The 20,814-nt window shown below is 41.2% G+C and overlaps 1 protein-coding gene across 1 annotated transcript in view; it reads left to right on the top strand.

Annotated features, from left to right (window-relative positions):
- Nucleotides 1-308: 308 nt before the first annotated feature.
- Nucleotides 309-20,814, top strand: part of ITGBL1 (integrin subunit beta like 1) — a 201,851-nt gene continuing 181,345 nt past the window's right edge. The window contains exons 1-2 of the mRNA XM_026493565.4: nucleotides 309-638; nucleotides 1,550-1,767. Coding sequence (XP_026349350.1) covers nucleotides 541-638; nucleotides 1,550-1,767 — 316 coding nt within the window. The 5' untranslated portion in view covers nucleotides 309-540. The remainder of the gene's footprint in view (nucleotides 639-1,549; nucleotides 1,768-20,814) is intronic.

Raw genomic sequence — 20,814 nt, 5'->3', positions numbered from 1 at the left:
CCACTCATACCCCAAGTAGTACACCTTCTTAAAAAGCCTCTGGTGAAAGTAATTCCCCACCCAAGTGCTCACGCTGACGTCACCAGCTGCCCCTTTCCCCTTCACATCTAGGGGACTACTTTATCTGTTTCTTTAATATCAACCAGCCCAAATATTCTCTTGTCAAATATTTGTGGGGCCTGCACTTGAAGAAAGAGACGATTTTCCCAAATCTGTGAACAGGACATTTTTTTTTTAATGTCAAAATAAACCATCTGCTTGTACAACTGTTTCTAATTACTTCCCTGCCTAGAGTCTGCACTTGAGGGGTTTGGTACCAGCACCCCGCCCAGAGCCGTGCCGCTGCCCAAATCCTCGCAGACAGCTCATCAAAGCACTCGGGGCTCCGGGTAGAGGCCCGACCTGCACGCCCTGGTGTCCGTGTGTCCGTCTGCAGGCGGCCTGCGGGTGGCACCTCTCCCTGCCGAGGCCTCCCCCTCCCCCGCACCACGAGCCCCACCCAGCAGGAGCGCAGCTCGCCGCACCGCCCAGGAGCTCAGCATGAGTCCCGCGGGCTTCAAGAACTTCTTGCTGCTGGCGTCCTCCCTTCTCTTCGCGGGGCTGTCAGCTGTTCCTCAGAGCTTCTCGCCCTCTCTGAGGTAAGTTTGGTTTGTTATTCCTTGAGAGGAACCTGCCCTGCTTTGCGTGGCAGGGCTCAAGTTTGCAGGATGACTGCCCTAAGCCAAGAGCAGTTAGAAAGTTGGACCCAGGATAAACTGTTTTCAACCTGTTCCGATTCCTTTCCTTCTATGTGCCCTGTGTGTTGCTTCGTGTTTGTCCTTTTACTTTTCCTTCGGAAAATTACCGCGAATACATATAAATATATAATTTCCTCCTATTTTAATACCTACCAGGAGAAACTAATGCCATGAGACTAAGGTAATCCTATGTGTACCTGGGTGTGCTCATTCCCTGTAAGGCAGAGTTATTTCACAGGGTCTGTATTACATTATTGTATTGCATTTTGAACGAGACTTTGAGACACATAACAAGAGCTAAACTTTTTAAAAGTATAGTTTATAAGCACGCTCAATGCAACTGAAAATATTATGCCCTAGACTCTTCTAACATATAGAATTCTTCCTACATATTCATCTCTTCTTTTTCATAAAACGGCTGTCCCTGGCCATCAGCTAGCAATGGGACTTTTTAAAGAGTACTGAAAAGTCAGCCAAATGTCATACTTTGCATTCATTTGCATTTAATCTAAATGTGCATATAAGATTCAGTGGCAAGCCACCAAGAGGCAGGGCTGGATCACCTCTGTCCACCTGGAAGGCGGTTCTATTCCTCGTTGTGCAGGTCACCTCTCAGACATTTTGGGTCATGGCCATTTTTCTTGTGGTGGTCCATGGGTGGCTCCCAGAGAAATGTGGAACCGCAAACTTCCTTCCTGTGAAGCTGAACGTCGCCATACGGGTGGGCACTGGGGGAAAAGGGGGCTCAGAGTAAATGGGGCAGTGCGTCCTCTTGACCGTGGTGACCCTGCTGTGGTTTGTCGCCCTTGCAGAAGCGGGACTGGAGCCGCGTGCAGGCTGTCCCGGGCTGAGTCGGAGCGCCGGTGCCGGGCGCCCGGGCAGCCCCCAGGGGGCGCTCTGTGCCACGGCCGCGGCCGGTGCGACTGCGGGGTCTGCATTTGTCACGTGAACGAGCCCGGTGTGTACTTCGGGCCCCTGTGCGAGTGCCACGAGTGGGTGTGCGAGACCTACGACGGGAGAACCTGCGCAGGTAAGGGGCAGCCGGCGCACCGCGGGGTCGGGGGGGGGGGGCGCACTCCCCGCGGGCGTTTCTGCCACTTCCCGGGGAGAGCCCTCTGGGAAGTGACTACCCTCGCGCAGGTCTTCCTAATGCTCCTCCACTCTGGAATCACGTGTTGCAATACTTTCCTCCGCCCAAGGGTCCAAACTTAAGTGGAAATAATATTGGTAAGATTCATTCGCTTCATTATAACTTTGCTTATTACAGATTAAACCTCCCAACTTCCTCACAAAGGGAGTGAATCTGGTGGGCTCCTTTGCTCCAATCAGGAATGTTAATCATATTTGCAGAACATAAGCCTGTGTGTGTGGGTTTTTTTGTTTTTGTTTTTGTTTTGTTTTGTTTTTTACCAAGGAAAAGCAGGAGAATATTATCTTCCCAAATTCCAGGGGGGGCAGGTTGCGTCTTTGAACTCTGATTGCCTTCTTAGGATGTAGTTCACGGATAGAAGTGCGTATCAGAAAGTGATAAGGAAGAAATAAGCAGATCCGTACTTACTTAGAAACCATTGCTTTTGTATTGATTTAGCTGCTTGAGTTTTGCAGCTGCAGTGAAACTTGGTATTTTGTAAGGCTGGAGTAAAAATAAATTCATTTCTCTTGTGCATTTTTAAGGAGTGATTCAGGTTGTGATATTGGAATGGGTCAAGAGATTTCTTTGTAGAGAACACCCCTCGTTTATACCAGTTTCACAGGAACATGCCATTTACCTAAGGCCAGAACTTCAGTTGGGTCACTGTGAATGATAGAGGCGCTTGGTTAGGAAAAAGACAACACCATGGGTTCCAACCAGGGTTTGGCAAATTTGTGTGTGTGCATTGGGTGGGGGGGGGGGGACCACAACTTATTTTACCCACGATGTCGTTCAGAATAAGAGTCGAACACTAGCAGAGGTAAAGAATGAGTTTATAGCAAAATGGTGTTTTCCTGGCACCTGGGCCCAGAAATGCGTAGTGAGAGTATTTAACATACACACTGCGTGGCAGGGGAAAGTAGTCATGTCAGGGATTTGGAGGGGCACCAGGGCTTCTCCGTGGTTTGTTTACCCTGTAAAGGCTGGGGCTCAACCCTTTAAAAATACTGAACGCCACAGCTCGTAATTTTAATGTTGTCCATCCCACAGGCTGCAGGATTATTAAGGGCAGCCCTTTGGAATGAAAGCTAAGTATTGTCTAATATTTCCTTCCCAATTTGACTGTTACCTGGCTTCTCTGGCTTGTACTGCCTCTGGCAGGGTCTCTTCAATATCACGAGTTCTGAACGCATTTTTTTCAAGGTGTTTTTGAATCGTTCGTTCATTGGAAAAGTAAGAGGTAAGGCGGAGTCTTCAGCTGGTGAAAGTAGGTATGGGCGCCATTGGATAAAAGTTCCCCGTTGACGAAGCACATCTGGGTCCTTCACTGTAAAGTTCTGCAGAGAGAAAGCTATATGGCCTATCACGTTCTGGTTGATCTCCCAGGAAAAGTGATTGTTGTTTACCCCTAACATCTTAGTCACTGCATTCTTTCCTCCCTGATACAAATGCAGCACTGAGTCATGCATGGTTTTGTTTGCATATGTCCACATTCCCGTGGAAGGCAAAATGCTTCTCTGTATTTCAAGGCTGAATGAAATAATGGTGTTCATTTTCCATTCTCCTCTTTGTGACTGATGGCCGCCGAGGCCTGCTCTACCGGGCCCGGTGCAGGCCCTGCCCCTGCAAATGCTCTGGGGACATTGGCCAGGCCAGTGAGATCTTTACACACAGCATGTCAGTGGGCTGCCTCGCCAACTTGCTTACTTGTTCTGCACTTCAATTCCGTCTTCAAGAAGAGGTTCCTATGTTGTAGTTAGTAAGATAGAAACAGCAAGTTGTCTTTTATGTTTTTATGTGCACCTGGGCCTTTACCTCTGTGGTGCTTTCTAGAAATAGAGTAACTTTCAGAGACAATGGTTAGTAAAAGGACAACACCATGGGTTCCAACCAGGGTTTGGCAAATTTGTGTGGCAAATTTCCTCTTTGAGGAAAACGAAATCCTTCTCTGAGAGTGTATCATAGAGTGGTGAATACTCTGGGCTCTGGGGGAAAGTTTCCAGGAGTTCAAATCCCAGCCCCACCACTTAACAGCTGTGTGAACTCGGGCAATTACTTAAACTTTCTGAGCCTTGATTTCTTCATCTGTAAAATGGGAATAACAGCAATACCTACCTTACGGGATTGTTGTGAGCTTTGACACATGTAAAACACTTAGAATAGTGTTTTGCACAAAATGTTCAATACATATAAATATGTGTATAGGCATATAACATAATACTATAACAGTGATGCACAAAGGTGAGCTAGTCTGGCCAGATGGATGGATGGATGGATGGATAGCCTGGCTTTGTATTTGTTGGACATTTGACGCAGTGAGAGCAATTTAGTTGTCTTAATGTAGCCTGGGCCTGTTATCGATCCAAAGCTCAAAAGGTCGAGCGAGGATAGCTATTTTGGCGTAGCCTCAGAGCAGCTGTATTACATACACCATGCCCTTTTAAAGTTAAGTCCGTTGGGATTCTTATACTGTGAATCATAAGAAAGATACTTACTTTAGTTTGACCCTAAAAGTGATTACGTTTATATTAATGTATAACTAATGTACAATCCAGTATCCACTTGCTCATGGCACATGAATCTTCCTTGGACTCTATAGTGTAAAGGTCTGGCCCAGAGATTATTCCTGTGTGGTGGGTGGTCAAATGAGAAGTAAACTAGTTTGGGTGGAATATTTCTTTGAGAAGAGTAAAATGTTTGGTTTCATAAAAACAGACTTTCAGCTAATATTTCAAGGCATCCCTGAATAACTCCCTGAACAGGGTGATTATGCTTAAATAAAATATTGTGTTTTTTCAAAATCTTTTCTAATCTCTTTTGAAATATATCACTTAAAAGAGTTTCAGTTTTAGTGACTAGGAAGAGCTAATTGAATTGACCTTAGCAAATACTCGTGAGGTGCTGTATGTTTACTAGACCTTCTGCTGTTGAAGGCGATATAAAGATGAGGAAACTGTAACAACTTCCCATTGAGGGGGGAGATGAAAATACCAAATACTTATACTGCAATGCAGAATATCACTCCTGCAAATTTCTATGAGAGTTTCATTGAGGCAGGAGTTAAATACTGTAGTTAAAGTTCTTGAGAAAGAGGTGGCCTTTGACATAAATCTTTGTGCATGGGAGGTTTTTAGTCTAAAACGTGGACTTTTGGAATTCTGAGGGAAGAAAAGTCCAAGCGGTGGTTTAGAGGCAGAAAGGCATGTGGTGGGTGTGTTTGGGGACCAGTGAAGTATTCTAGGTTTGGCTTGGCTGGATCTTAGGGCTGTGGGGAAAGTAGTCACAGCTGGACACGCTGTTGAGAGCTCTGAACCTGAATGTGAAGTCTGTGCTTATCGGAGCCATGAAGGGGTTTGAACGTGGGAGCTTTGGTTAGTACTGTGACTCATGAAAAGTAACGGGGTAGAGTGCTGGAGGGCAGGGCAGGTTGGGATAGACACTAGATGGTGAAGAGCTCAGTTTAGAGACTACTTCAATTCTAGCCCGAGAGAGAGAGAAAGATAGAACAATGATGAATTTTAAAGACTGTTGAAGGTACAATCAACCTGCTTTAGAACCCAAGGATGAGTGAGATGGTCAATCAGTGACTGGGCGTATGAGAGATGGACTAAGAGTCGGGAGAAAGAAACAGATAACTCCTAATCAATGGCTAAGACTCTTTACTAAAAAAAAAATGCTTATTTTTAATCTGAAATTGCTATAAAATGAAGAATTATCACTAGCAGAATGAGTCTGGGCTTGACTGGCTGTGGATCTAGGACTAGATGGATCATGTCTGAACTGTTAACTTGGGTTCAGTTGTGTGTATCCTTAACTTGAGCCAGTCATCTGATTTCTCTGAAACTTAGATTCTTTTTTTTGGAACATCTTTATGGATATAAAGAACCTGCATTGTATTATTCAGAATAATTTTTGTGTTTATGTATAAATATATTTAGCATCCATATAATTATGCACTTATACATTTATTCAGACTATGTGTAAAACATCCTTATAAACATAAATTTATGTACATAAACACACACAATATAAAAATAATTAAAATACAGGGAAACACCCCTAATATATAAATATTAACAGTTTTTTTCTTGCAGATATTTCTGACTTTTACACCGCTAAATAAATAGTACGAGAAGTGCACGTGATTATTCAAGAGAACTGGACTTTCTGGCTCTTTATAGTCTGTCTTAGGACTGATGTGCTTTTCCTCACAGTTGCATTTTTCTTGAATAGTTGAGTAATTCCCTCCAAGCCTATTTTGCAGAATCACTCTTTGGTTTTTCCTTCCGTAGTTATTTTCCATTTTCCACCTTCTCCTCCTTCCTTCAAACCATATTCTATCTTACTTGCCCCCTCCTTTAACTCTGTCCAGCTCCCCTTGGTACTTCCCATTCCTGCTTCTTCTTTATACCCCCTCCACGTCCCTGCATGGGGCGCCAAGCACGTAAGAGCATCGTCTGTTCTTTAACACCGCATCTAATAAACGATTGCGTTGAACAGACAGACTCTAGTTTCCACATCGCTTCCGTTATGTGCTTTCATCATGGCCTTAACATGTCCATAGTTTTGGAGAACACACTCAGGGGTTCCCCACCACTAACTCACCTACTTCATGCAGGCCTCTTTTTTTGTGTGAGTTCTACTCTCTTAGGTTTATCCATTTTGGATAAATGTATCCTGTCTTACCTCAAGTGACATATAACAATGAAAGATTTTCATCTTCACTTTCTCTCAACTGTACTGCTTTATCTGGACCCAGTACTCTGCCATTCTGCTGTAGAGACTGAGAGACCTTGTGCTTGGAGTGCGTCATCCCCACGCCTTGATAATCTAAACAAGCATATTTATAACATTAGGGTGTTTAGATCAAATAGTGTCAATGTGAGAAGTTCAGCGGTTATTTTTCAAGTAGAATTTCCCCAGAAAGAGAGGGGAACGTATGGGAGCAAATTTTTTTATGTTACAGATTTTAGATTTGCGAAGTAAAAATCCCCTTCATAGGGTTCTCAGAAGTCTTCCATATATTTTGAGAGATGATGCTAACACTGACATCCCATGTCTCTTGCTCAGCCTGCTGGACCTGCTCAGCCCTCTGGGCCTCAGACATAGGTTGGGAAATCTGACCTTTGAAAGAGTACTGTGATTAGATTGGCTTCAACTGGCAATCCAGAATAATCTTTCCATTTCAAGATCTATAGTCTTACATTGGCGAGTTCCCTTTGCCATGTAAGCTATTTCCATGTTCCAGGAACAAGGATGTGGACATCTCTGGAGGCCCTAAGTCTTCCTACCACATCCATCCTTCTGTGAAGAGCAGGAGGAATGCTATGGTGTAGGAATGGCAAGAGAGAGCAGTTCCAACCCCCATTAGTACCTGGCTGTTCTTACACTTCATCTAGGATGCAAGTACTGAGTCTTTTCCTTCCTTCCAGAGCTCATCTTCATGACCTAATTTCCCTGTCCCCAGTCTTTCCCACACCACTGCTGATAAGGAACACCAGGCTTCTGGTCCAGACCATGAAGAGTGACTGATAGCCCAGCAGTTGACTACGTTCAGTGCCTGACATTATCACTTGCCAACTCCGGAGCTCTAGGCAAGTTACTCAAACGTTTGCCGCTCCTGTTTCCTTATTTATGAAATGGGGGTAATAATATTATCAATGGGGATAATAATTATGCTAAGGCACATGAGTGATTAGTGAGTCACTGGAGTTATATGCTTACTTATGCAAGAGGTCTCTCTTCTACCCTAGCTTGATACTTGGTCCTAAGATATTAACTCCGTAAGAGTTATAACGCACATTGTATCTTCCTCTGGGTTTGAGCCTGTGTTTGCCTTTCCTCCTTTGACAATCAGTGAATTTTTGGAACTATCTCCCTTCAGACAACATGCCTGCTCCATAGTGTCAGGGCTGGTGAGTGTTCAGCCCTGGCCATCTCAAGCCTGAGACTCACTGGGTCATATTCCAGCTTGCTGGATGTCTAAGATTCTAATCCTACTTTCTGTCTTTGTCTCAGGAACTTGACTTTTGTGTTCTTGTCCCTGAAATCTTCACTCTGATTTATGGTTCTAGAGCCATGCTCTAAATAGTGTGTGAATAGTCTTTGACTCTGGAATTTTTAGTCATTTTCTTTACTGGAAACCCTAAGATTTCTGCACATTTACAGAGTTTACACTCAGAGTTTACAATCAGCAGCTTTGCTGCTGCTGATTCTTACCTCCACTGAGATGTCTGTGTTTCCTGGCTCTTCCTTCTTCTGCTCTGAAGCTTTGATCTCAAGTGGGTTGATCCCAGAACCCACACCTACAACTTACAAAAATGGGAAAAGCAATGCAATACAAAATAAAATCAAAACAACTCACCTTTGCAGAGTTTTTGAGTATTTGGTAAACATTACTGAACGTTCTAGAGACACTGAAGATGGGGTAGTTTAATCACAGATGTATAAACAACTTAAGACTGGATAGTAATCATTCTGGTTCTTTAAACTCCCAGTTTTTTCAACCACTCCTCCTTCTTAGAGCTAAGTGTGGACATGTGATGAAGTTCTGGTTCAAGAGTTGCAAGTGGAGGTGTTGTAGGCGAACTCAAAGGGAGCTGACTTGCAAGGAGCTATTTGTTTTGCCCATCCACCCTTTTTCCTGCCTAGAATGTACCTACTTCAGCAGCCCCTTTGGATCAAGAGATGAACATGGCGGCCACCTATGAGGATGGCTCACCCAGAGGACAGGAATCTGGGCTTTCGGAGAGGCCGCAGAGCTGCCACACCAGTTCTGGATTGCCTGCCTCTGGATTGCTTTTGCACATAAAAATAATAAACTTTTGTTTAAGCCCCTGTCATTTGGGGGTTTTCTAGCAGCTAAATATAACCCTATCTGAAGCAACGGTTTTATTCAAAAAATTCAAGCCTATTAAAACAGGACAGGAGTAGCTTTTGGATAGGGGTTGAGAGCTTGAACTCGTGACAGATAGGCCTGGGTTCCCCACGGCTTTACCTGCTCCTTGCACTCCAGCAGTTTTGGTAAGTTCTGTAAGACTCAGTTTGTTCATCTCTAAAATGGGATATAATTAACACTCTGGGGAGAGTTATTGCAAAATTTAAGTGAGAAAATACACATGAAGCAGCTAATAAAATAGCTGACATAACGGTCACTTTAAATGGGAGTTGTTATTACCATTATTAACCTAGAATCTCTGAGGGGATTATGCGAAGGCAACGGGGAATGTCTTTGCTTTAAGTGTGTTTACTAGTAATAGAGTGACCAGTGATGGATACGTATTCTCTGTACCTGTTTATATATTCAGCATGTACTGCGTTTTTGCCTAGCCATTTTTATGGGGTATTATTTCTATGAGAAGATGTAATTTTTCAAAATCTGGCTGCTAGAAATTAAATTACCAGAGAGAACAGAAACATTGTTTATGTCTTTAAATATTTTTTGAAAAATTTCCATTTATTTATCGGTATTTAAAGTGTAAAACATCACACATATCCACTACAAAACCTCAAACAATACATAAACGCATGGATAAATGTCAGTACAGTGGGGCTGCATTTTATGCAGAGGAGAGATTCTGCATCAGCACAAAATCAGACATTTGAAGTTTAAACGTTACCCTGACAAATCTCCAGGGGAGGCTGTGTGTTCAAGTTCATGACGCCATCTCTCAGTCGAGTGCGGTAACACTAGTCAACGAGTGTTCGCTCCATGGCTGTCTCGGTGTTTACTCCATTTTCGGTTTTTGGCTGGATCTGAGAGGAGGAGTAGCTGGATTGTTGTTTTGGGGCCCCTCCGCTCACTAGGAGACACACGGCAAGAACATCAGCCCATGGAAGTTCCATCTCGTTCACACTCCCTCTTCGCCCCCACTTGGGGCTTCCACTCACTGAATGGAATGACAGACCCTCTACACTGTTTAAATGATTATTCCACCTTCCTTTATTGACAAGCATTTACCGTCAGTGCCTAAGCACGTATAATTGAATTCAGGTCAGTTAAATCTGTGTACGCTGTGACTCCTCTTCAGTCCGGTCTTAGCATAACCCCTGGGGTGAATCAATATTAAACGTAGGGTGTATACGTGCCTCTTTCCCCATGGTTATGGACACACGTGTGTTGTAAACATGTGAACACACACTCTCCCAGGTCTGTTTCTTTCCCTCTTTTGCTCTTTTCCCCTTAAGAATATATCACAGCTCTCATTCTAGCTTAATAATATATACGATTAAGAATTTTAATAGGTGTATGATGTCCTATAGTAGGGATATATTGCTTTATTAAATGATTTGCCTACTAGTGAACATTCTGGTTCTTCTGTTTTATGTTATTGTTGTTTTATTTTTTTGGTGTACGAGGACTTGAAGCAGTATTTTCAAACTCCAGTTTAAAATTGTGCACAGACCTTTGTACGCGTATGTGCACACGGCTCTGTAGCTCTCTCGTTCTTGCGTGGACACATAGACATTTCCACTACGAGTGAGCTGGGTCCCCAGGTGGGCGTGGGGTTGTCAGCCAACAGAACTGTTAATAAAAGTGTCTTCATACGTTGCTGATCTTGGGAAAAGGAAACTTCAAATCAGGTGGAACTGGGAGATCTGAACGCTTTGTCCTTAGGGAAATTTAGATTCCAAGCCTGGTGTGGGATTCAAGGTCAGGAGTCACATCTGAGGAGGAGGAGAAATATGGTACAGCAGAGACTGAGAATACCAGGGGGATTTACTGGGGCATTTTTAGGCCCCTGCATGGGTAAATTCTCAAGCTATTTTCCATTAACTCTTAAATTGATAAAGATAGAGAGCTGCGAGGAGGTTGCAAATCTCATTTTCTTTGGAAAAGAGTGCTTTGTCTTTTCAAGGATCACATTTCCTGGCAAATAAGAAACTATATTTTGTAATAGAACTCATTCTTCTGTCTATTCTAAATCATCTTACTTAAGGCTGGGTAGAAGAATGATGGCTTTATAAAGGGAAAAGAAACATAAGACCTTTATAAGGATGCTCACTGGCTTGACCTTGTGTCACCTCAGTCCTCACTTATACCATAAGACAAGTTTCTCTGCCAAGAGCCCTGTCATCCTAATTGTATATAGTCACTAGTTCAAGCATCGAATTATTCCAAGTGAATAGTTATCCACTCTAGTTTTCTGTTTTACTGTTTTATCTGGATACTTCCTGGGGAAAGGCAAGCCAAAAAACTTTTTTTTTTTTTTAAAGAGGTCATTGAGTTTTGATATTGCTTAGAAACTTCTCTTATGGCTAGGCCTTAACTGTAAATCATGATTTAGTCAATGGGAGAGAGTAAGGAGCCAAAATCAGAAAATCAAAACATGGTAAATGTATTTCCTTATTGGCCATCACTGCTCTCTCAAAGCTATCATTTTCTGCTGTGCAAAATAGTTAGACAAAACTAGTTATTTTTCTCAACAAAATGACTTGGCCACTTAAGCCTTTTCCTCTCCAAAATACAAAAAGCAAGTTACAGATTTTTTTTTTTTTTTGCTTTCTTGTTCAACATCATTAGTTATATAAGCTCCAAGAGTCATCTTGACATGAAATAATTCATTTGTTTTAAGAAGGAAAATATTTGATTCTAGCTGTGTCCTGGATAGACTTCAATTGCTTGCTTGGATGGATTTGAGCTTTAAAATTAATGCTGTGTTAGTAATACACGAGAATAATGGGAAAATATCTATTTCTATTTGAGTATGCTTTGCTGGAAAATATTTTTGTACATATGAATTCATTCAATTCTCATATAACTTTTAAGAGGTAGTCAAAATTGTTATTCTCCAGCTATCATATTAAGGAACGCTGAGAAAAATTTGCCCCCCCAAATCAGTAGGAGGCTTCTCCTTAAGCAGATTAAAGTTCTCCTGAAACCACATGTTTAGGGGAAATATTTTCATGAACTTGGAGTCCTGAAATACCATAATTTTGAAGGACCTCATTTTTGTATTTAAAAATATATCTTCTGTTGATTTTTTTCTTCGAAGAGCAGATTTTCACTCTCATTTCTGCCTTACGCTAGAGATAACGCACCTAAAAGCTCCGATACTGGGCAGAAGAACACTTTATTCATTTAATATCAAAAGAAGTCCGGGTAGCAGAAAGCATTGGGACTAACTGTTGTACCAACAAAGCATATCTCTCAGCTCTAATTGATGTTCTAGAGTGATTGTATTTAGCACCAACTCTTATCAAAATAGGATTCTCCAGAGTTAACAAGGGGAGAAACCTTTCTATCACCTTTGATTTCCCTGGTCTGTAACAGTGAAAGAAAATGTAGGCTGGAGAGTTGAATAATATTTGTTACTTTCCTGGACATTAACTAGCATGATTTTGGCTACTAAGAGTAAATCGCATTTCAGGGCACCTAGGTGGCTAAGTACGTTGTGTCCGACTCTTGATTTCGGCTCGGGTCATGATCTTAGGGTCATAGGATCGAGCCCCGTATGGGGCTCTGCACTTGGTGGGGAGTCTGTTTGCGATTCTCTCTCCCTCTCCCTCTGTCCCTCCTCCCGTCTCGTGTTCACTTTCTCAAATAAGCAAATCCATCTTTAAAAAAAAAAGAATAAATCACATTTGAGATTATCTTTTGCTCTTATAAAATTATTCATAATATGAAATCCAGACTTTCAAATAACATGCAATTTTTAATATATGTACAACCTTTTTGAGAACAAACCGGTAGGAATTAGCAGAAATGCACAGTGAGGGAAGACAAGTGTCTATAGAAAAGTGAACAGTTTTGACTGGAGCATCACAAGGGTGTACTTTACTTTTCGGAGGTGGGTATGTCACTCATCAATCTGCCTAAGATTCTTGAAGTTCTGTTTCTATATTTCATCCCTGCTAATACGCTAGATGTAGAATTTTAAGACTGAGGAGTGGCAATGCACTGATCTGTTAATAATATAGTCTGTATTGAAGTTAGTAATCTTTCCTTTGGGAAAGCTAAGTGAGCAGGTTTGGATAGGATGGAAATGCAGAGGCACACTGCTCTGGAAAGTGCCTGAAAATTGGAATTAGAACAAAACAAATTATTCTTTCTCCACTGTTGTTACTTATTGTGTGACCTTGTGTAAGTCTTGACTTCTCTGAGCTTCAGTTAAGTTAAATTCAATGAGCATTTATTAAACATCTCCAAAAAGATGACTCGCAGAGGACAGGCAATGGTAACTGGGCGATTGGAGCCATCAGAAAGCAGCAGGTGCTGAATCCAGTGTCCTCTGTTTCAGGAAAGGGGTGGAAAGATTTTCATTTCAGACAGTTGACTGCTACAGAAAGACGTCTTATGACCTTCAGCATACCTTGAAAGCTTTACTTTCTGAGAATTTTAAGAACTCTCCCTCTCATAAACTTTTATTTAATGAGTGCCCAATGCCTACGATACCTGCATGATATTGTAACACGGGCATTAACGTTCTATAGAGTAGACTTGGCGTTTGTTAAATTCCCAACCCCTATCGGTACATAGGCTATTAAAATACAGTAAAAGAATATTTGTGCACATCTTGAAATATACCCCCAAAATAAATATCAAAAGCCATATCAAAACCATAATCATCAAATCAAAAGCCATGACAGTCTCTGCTGCCCTCTGTGTGGAACAGAACTAGTCACACTAGCGAGAGAACTGAGCATGAGTGAGAAGAATCACTGGGGAATGGTGTGTATGGGGTTATTTGGAGGAAATAATGGCGGTTTGGAAAACAATTCCTTTCTAAAAGGGCAACATTATATGGGATAAACTTTTTATGGAAAAGATCTGTTGAATTGTAATAATGGATCTCATAGTGTTGTGGAATCGAGATAAGGTAATGATAACACAGTTACTATTTATTTAGGATTTGCTATATGTCTCTTGTGTTATATTCTCATAGGAAACCTACTGGGTGGGTCATCTTGCCATTCTAAAGGCAAAGAGTTGAGCCTGAGGAAAGTTAAATGGAATGTTTAGGATCATATTTGTCCGACACCAGAAGCTGTGGCATCAGTTACTTGCATTGACTTCACCATTTAGTGCGGTGCCACCAGATAACAGGTGCCCAAGAATATTTAGATTTCTTTTCAGTGATTTCCAATGAGTGTATGCGGTATTAATCCGTAATAACCAAGTGTTTTTCCAAATGTGAAACTGTGAGAGGCAGAACAGTGAGGATATTGAAGGAGAAGCACCCTCTAGGTTCAAAAATTGGCTCTACGCATTATGAACTACATCATCTTGGGCAGTTGATAAACTTCCCCACGCCTCTGTTTCCTCCTCTCCTCGTGTTATTGTGAGAGTCAAGACTCAGGAAAATCCCTGGCTTATCGTAATCGCTCATCAGCAGCTCCTCTTACTGTTGTTATTGATCTTATTATCAGGCCATTCCCACATCACTGCAATTATATTACGCACTCCTCAAGGGCAACAGTGCATTTTCTCTAATATTGTCTCTTAGGATGTTACTGTTATTGCTGTAAGAATGCTGTATTACGAACCACCCCAGAATTCAGGGGCCTTCCAGAAAATACCAAAACCAATCTTTTTCGTCCCTCCCTCTTGGGTGTGTAGTTCAACTATGACTCAAGTGGGCAAGGCTAGATTCCAGGGTGTGGGCTGAGCTCCACGTCATTCTCGTGCTGTTGGGGCATGCTTTTGTCATGGTGGGTCAAGGGAGCACTAGAGCATAAGAGGAAATACTTGGTGTTCCTGGAGGCCTTGAGTCACCTGCACATTATGTCCACATACTGTTATACTGTTGGGCAAAAGGAGTGACATGGTCAAGCCCCGTCTCTATGCTCCGCCTTCTCCTGGTCGCTGTAAGGTGACATGGTGGGAGGGGATTCAGCTATTGACAGCAATTATTCTATCAGCCACAAGATTTAACATAGGTATTCCAATGTCGTGGCTTCTTGGTGAAATTAGCTGATTGATGTGATTATAAATATCTGATATTTAAATTTAATTTGGAGGTAAATATGTTTCGGTTTTAAAAGTAAGCATATTAATTATACAGTAAATTATATTGATTTTTCTGAAGGGGTAAGATAATTAAAAAGAGAAGAGCAAAAATATACCCAGAAGCTAATCTCTAGTGAGGGAATTCATGTGAATTCCCTAAATATAGACTAATGTCCTGTGAGTCAAAAGGGAAGTGTTTCTTTCCTCTGTACTTAAATATACCCAATCTGTCATTTTACGACATCTTTCAGCAGGTCTTTGCATAAATGCATGCTCCAGATGCTATAAAACACAGTGGTTTTATGAAAACCAGAATATTGCTGTATGTCATGAGGCAGGTTAATAGTTGTCTGGTTTCATATGCACACTTAGTAAGCCACTTATCTACTTTTTGATGAATTACTCGCTTTAATCTTCATATGTTTTCTACTTTAAAAGAAAGTTTTATGTAGAATAACGTGTTTGGTTACTTGAATAAATTGTTTTTCGAATTTGTCTTTTGAGAACTTCAGAAGAGCAGTGGAGTCAGTCAGCATACTCGGTATTATTCAGATTTCTGTTTTTCAGATTTTTAACAACAATAGAATTCATTTATTGAAGAAGAAAAGAGAATATAAACAGTTTTAGATCATATGAGCTGTCCCACAACCATTGATTGGTCGGTCAACCATTGTAAACTGACAGCACTGTTAGGTAGGTGATTAACTTAATGGAGAATGTATTTCCTGTTTCAAATGAGGAACTATAGGTCCTTTAGGGACTAATTTTTTGTAAACTTTGATTTTGAAATTCAAAATACTTACAGTTTTATTAGAAGTCCTTATGAGTATAAATATCTTCGACAAAAATATGTGTGTAATTATTAGAAAGTGTGCCCATATAAATTAGTCACTATCTTTAAGAGTCGAAACTCTGGGGGTGCCTGGTTGGCTCAGTTAGTCAAGCTTCTGACTCTTGAAATCAGCTCAGGTCATGATCTCAAGGTCATGAGATCAAGCCCCTCATCAGGCCCCACACTCAGTATGGATTCTGCTTGACATTCTCTCTCTTCTTTTCTTTGTGTCACTCTCCCTCCAAACAAATAAATAAATAAAATCTTAAAAAAAAAAAAAAAAGGAATTGACACTCTGAAAGTGGACTGCTTTCTCATATATAAAGATCCAAGAATTTATATGTAGAGATGTAAAACAGAAGATGTACATATTGGTGTTGTATGTGTATAATTATTATGTCATTTTTACATTCAATTACCAGGTATGTTTTAAGCAAGTACTATGAATTAGACTCTGCATTGGTCGCTGTAGGGGCTATAAAGATGGAAAGATATGAGTCTTTTTCTTAGGAAATGGAGTGTTAGGTTTGAAATACAGGATAATCCTGTATTAAAGAGGTGCAAAGTGCTGGGCATATGAGGAGTTTGAGCTGTTTTGAAAATAAGGAAGGTGTTAGCTAATGGTATGGGTGGACTGGGATTCCAGCCAGAGGGAGGAAATGAGCAAAATCGGAAGGTGAACGTCATGGACACTGGTCTTGCTCGCTTAGGTCAATGGGTGCTTTCAGAGGCGTTATCAGGGAGAAGTCTGCAGAGATCATTGGTAGCAGCTCATAGGGAGCCTTTCAATACCAAAAAAAGACTGTGGACAACCCTTGGCAGGTAACCGTGGGCAGATATTGGCTTTTCCAGATGGAAATATCAGGGACATTGATCTTATGATAAATGAAAAGACAAAAATCTTTAAATGGAGAGAACAATGAGAAAGCTACTTTAATAGCCAGTGGTGAAACCTAAGAATACTCTGAATTATGGTGGTGACCACAGAAAGCAAAAGGGGAAGGAAGGAGGATGCTAGGTAGATTGATAGGATGGAATTGGCAGAAGGAGGGACGGAATTGATGGTGGAGCTGGGGAGGTAGGGGCAAGACTTATTCGGTAAATGTAAACTGTTGTGGTCATATTGGTTTCCAAATATTCTAAGTCCTGCAACCTTCCCCCCCCCCACCTCCCCCAGAGACACCGGGGCCTCTTCCTAATTGGAAATGAAGGGATTAAGTCTCGGTTTACCAGAGAACTCCTGCTCTGCTTTGGTGCTCAGCACTGGTACTTCTTCCTCATTCCTGGATAAATACTTCAAATATCTGCCATCTGGGAGAGTAGCAGGGGCTGTGTCGGGGCCATCCATAGGAAACTGAGAAGCAATGTTTTTGAGGGCAAAAGGAGCCGGAACACTTGTTTGTAAAACAGCCATCCAAAGGTGTCCAGTGGTGGCCAAAGGCTACATCAACTCCCAAATATTGCAGTCTATCCCATAATGAATGGGTGCTAAGACCCAGAAGACTAGAAATTTAATGACTCCTGCACAAATTACCACATCCAGATAAGTTTCTAGTTGCTTAAACACGTATTTTTATTTTGGGGTGCCTAGGACACTTTGACTCATTAGACATAGATAACCATTTCTCATTAGGATTGCGAAAATGAATGAGAAATGAAACGATGGGTAGTATGTTAAACAAATACTAGTTGCAACTCATAAGTATAGTGTTTTTACTATATCCAAAGTAAAATCAGATCTGTCTTGGTAGTTATATTTATTATGTAAAAATAGCTTCAATTTAAGTTCATCAAAATAAAATTCCATGTGAAAATATCAGAAACTTTCTGTTATTCAGAAAAGAAATCTAAGTATTAGTTTTTGTGTACCTCTAATATTTGATTACAAGATGCTATGAAATTTCATTTTAGCATAGAATAAAGTAGGTAAAACCCTTAAATATGTTATGAGATGTATGTTATTCTGTGTGTTATGTTATTGCCTCTGAGTTGCCTTCATATGCATCTAATGTATAAACTCTAAGATGGAGTAATTCAGGCTTATTTAGGGAGCAGGTGTCTTTCAGATACTCATAGACGTATCAGGTAGGACATCTTTTTGGGGTCCAAGTAATAGAAAACCCAATCCAAACATGCTTAAGAAAAAAAAAATTACAATTATATGCAACTTAAATGAAATACTTAGGACAGTGTTTCTCAAAGAATGTTCTTTTTATTTTTTTAAAAGATTTTATTTATTTGAGTGAGAGAGAGAGATCTTGAGCACATGAGCTGGGGAGGGGCAGAGGGAGAAGCAGGCTCCCCGCTGAGCAGGGAGCCAGATATGGGACTCGATTCCAGGACCCTGGGATCATGACCTGAGCCAAAGGCAGATGCTTAACTGACTGAGCCACCCAGGGTCCCCTCAAAGTGTGTTCTTGAGCCAGCATCAACTGGGTACTTGTTAGAAATGCAAATTCTGAGTGCCTCCCCACCCCCTTCCCAGTTTGCTGAATCAGAAACTCTCACTGTGAGGCTCAGCCATCTCTCTGCTTTAGCAAGCCCTCTGGGTTGTTTTGACACACAGTAAAATTTGAGAAAAAGTAGTCTAGAACTAAATCTATCTTCAGGTGTAACTCATCTTAGGGCTCAAAAGGTGCCACCAGGATCTACGTGTGGGCTCTGCCTCCCCTGGGATAGCCCCATTTCCAGGCTTCCCATGGTGGCCAAGACAGCGTTAGCTGCCCATCATCACAACACCCTGGCCAGTAGACAAGAGACATGATTTCACCTTGAACTGAGTCTTTAGTACTGGATAGAAATCTGGATGGTAAATACATTGGTCCATATAGATAATATATATTTTATTTTCTTCAGATTTCTTTAAAAGAGATAGAGGGAGAGGCATGTGATTGCAAAGAAGACCAAAGGAAAGGGGGCAGGGGAAGAGACATTGGAGAAAAGCAGATTGGGTGGCTGGGATAATAAAGACTATGTGAGAAATGAGAGGTAATGGTAAATAGTGCAACATGGGCTTTAATATTTTAAAAGTCTAGATCCCTTGCAGCTTTAAAACTTCGTAAGCTATTTAAGATCGTATTTAATATTATAAAATAATAATAATGGTAATCATTCATGCTAATTGCTATTCTCTCTGGCTCTGTTACTATTCATTTATTTAATCAATACATGTTTAACACTGTAAGGGACAAAAGTACAAAGCCAGTGTGCCACATTTTACTTGGGTTCATTTTAACACAAAAATAGTCATTCTGCAGATTTCAAGTGTCACCTGTTTTTGTTTATTTTTAATGCTTTCTAAATTGCCTCCACCAAACGGGGAAGAATATATATATATATATAAATATGTAAAGAACTACCTAAATACATCCTTAGGGTCACTATTCATAATAAAATATTCTTTATGATGTCTTTTCATAATATCTCTCGCTTCAGGGTACTCCCAGTGATTTTGATAACCCGTCTTGTTTTTTGTGACTACATCTTTAATAGATAAAACGTGCAAGTTTAGCACATTACCTGAACACATTAAATTTCATAAGAGCAATGTGTAGTTAGAGCTCCAGGGCAGGTGTTGTGATCCTGTCAAATTGCTCAAGCTAATTTCGAGCCATGTCAGGTCAGTTGCTGGGAAACGTTTGAGGAGCACAGGAAATTATTTGGAGCCTGTTGATAACAGCTTGTCCTTATACTGTGACCTAAAATAATACCAAACCTGCCACATTACCAAACTCTTGCTAAAATAGAGGGCCTGAATGGGCAGTTTGCACCAACATCATTAAAAAAGAGGAAATTAGAAAGATTTAAAAATATGCTTGCAATTGTTGAAAAGTTGGCAGAGAAAATATAAAGTTGGCAATTATAATTGTTTGCAAAAAAATTCTTTTAAAAATATATGTGATGTGTAGTTAAATTATTTCAGTTGTGTTTTCCAAGTTTGGCTGACCCTAATGATTACCCACAGTGTTTTTCTGTCATCAGTTCCTAAACCCTTCTTCTGGAGAAGTGCATTTCATAGACGTTCTGTTGAACCCAGTGTACCAGGTAATCGTCATGCTCAGACAAAACACTGGCCCAAAGTAAGGAATTTGTATACTTTTCAAGGAAATGAATGTGGGGAACTTATAGAAACATATCCAATCTCAGCTTACACATTTTATTTCCTTCTTGTTCATTCAGGTCGGAAGGAAGGCTTAACCTCGCTAACTCAGATGGTGCCTAGAAAGACGGATGGTTAACTAGGTTCATGTTCAGTGTGCACTTGGCACGGGAGGGGCTGCATACAACCACGTGGAAAGGCTGAGACCACAGGGGTGGTGATAATTGAAATCTTAGGGTTTTGAGGAGGAAATCAAGTGGGCCTTGGCTGGGATAGGAGAGGGGATACTGAGGAGGAAATTGAGTGGGGGGCCCCAGGAAATGGAGATATTGACATTTGGATTACACAAGCCATGCCTTTCAAACCAGGGAGCCAGCCCTTGCATTGGCATGCTGGAGAGGATGGAATTACAGATGAGGCTGGAGTGAAATGAGAGAGAGCTTTCTGTATTAGAAGGCATGGTCTTTTCAGAGCAAACTGCTCATTCTTTTTGTGTCATTTTAAAGGCAGTAGAATTCTTAGCTTGATAGACATTCCACAGACTCTACATCTTGACTTAAAAGAGTGAATGGCATTTCAGAGTTCATTCCTTTAAGTTGGGAGGGGCAGAGGGAGAGGGGGAGAGAGACTCTCGAGCAGACTCCGAGCTGAGCACAGAGCCTGACGTGGAGCTCCATCTCACAACCCTGGGATCGCGACCTGAGCCGGAATCAAGAGTCTGACGCTCAACTGACTGAGCCACCCAGACGCCCCTAGGTTATAGACTTTGTACAGGAAGACTTAAGGTCTTCACTCTACCTTGTAAGATCTGCGTCAGGATGTAAAAGCTTCTAAACCCGCCCGACAGCATTCCTTGTCTTTAAGCTAAGAATAGGACATTGAAGGCGCTATTCGTTGAGCAGATACTGTGTGCCCAGACGTTATGCTGGGTATCCTAGATATTGTTAACACAATTCCCACGGCAGACTTTTGAGATAAGCGTTGCTATGTTCTGACAACAGCGATAACAATGTTTCTTCCTTACAGGATTTTGGGCAATAATTAATGACACTAAGCAAACAAAAA

Source organism: Ursus arctos, unplaced genomic scaffold, assembly GCF_023065955.2.
Source record: "Ursus arctos isolate Adak ecotype North America unplaced genomic scaffold, UrsArc2.0 scaffold_10, whole genome shotgun sequence".
In the NCBI taxonomy this organism is placed as follows: domain Eukaryota; kingdom Metazoa; phylum Chordata; class Mammalia; order Carnivora; family Ursidae; genus Ursus; species Ursus arctos.
This window is presented reverse-complemented; position numbering and strand designations above follow the sequence as displayed.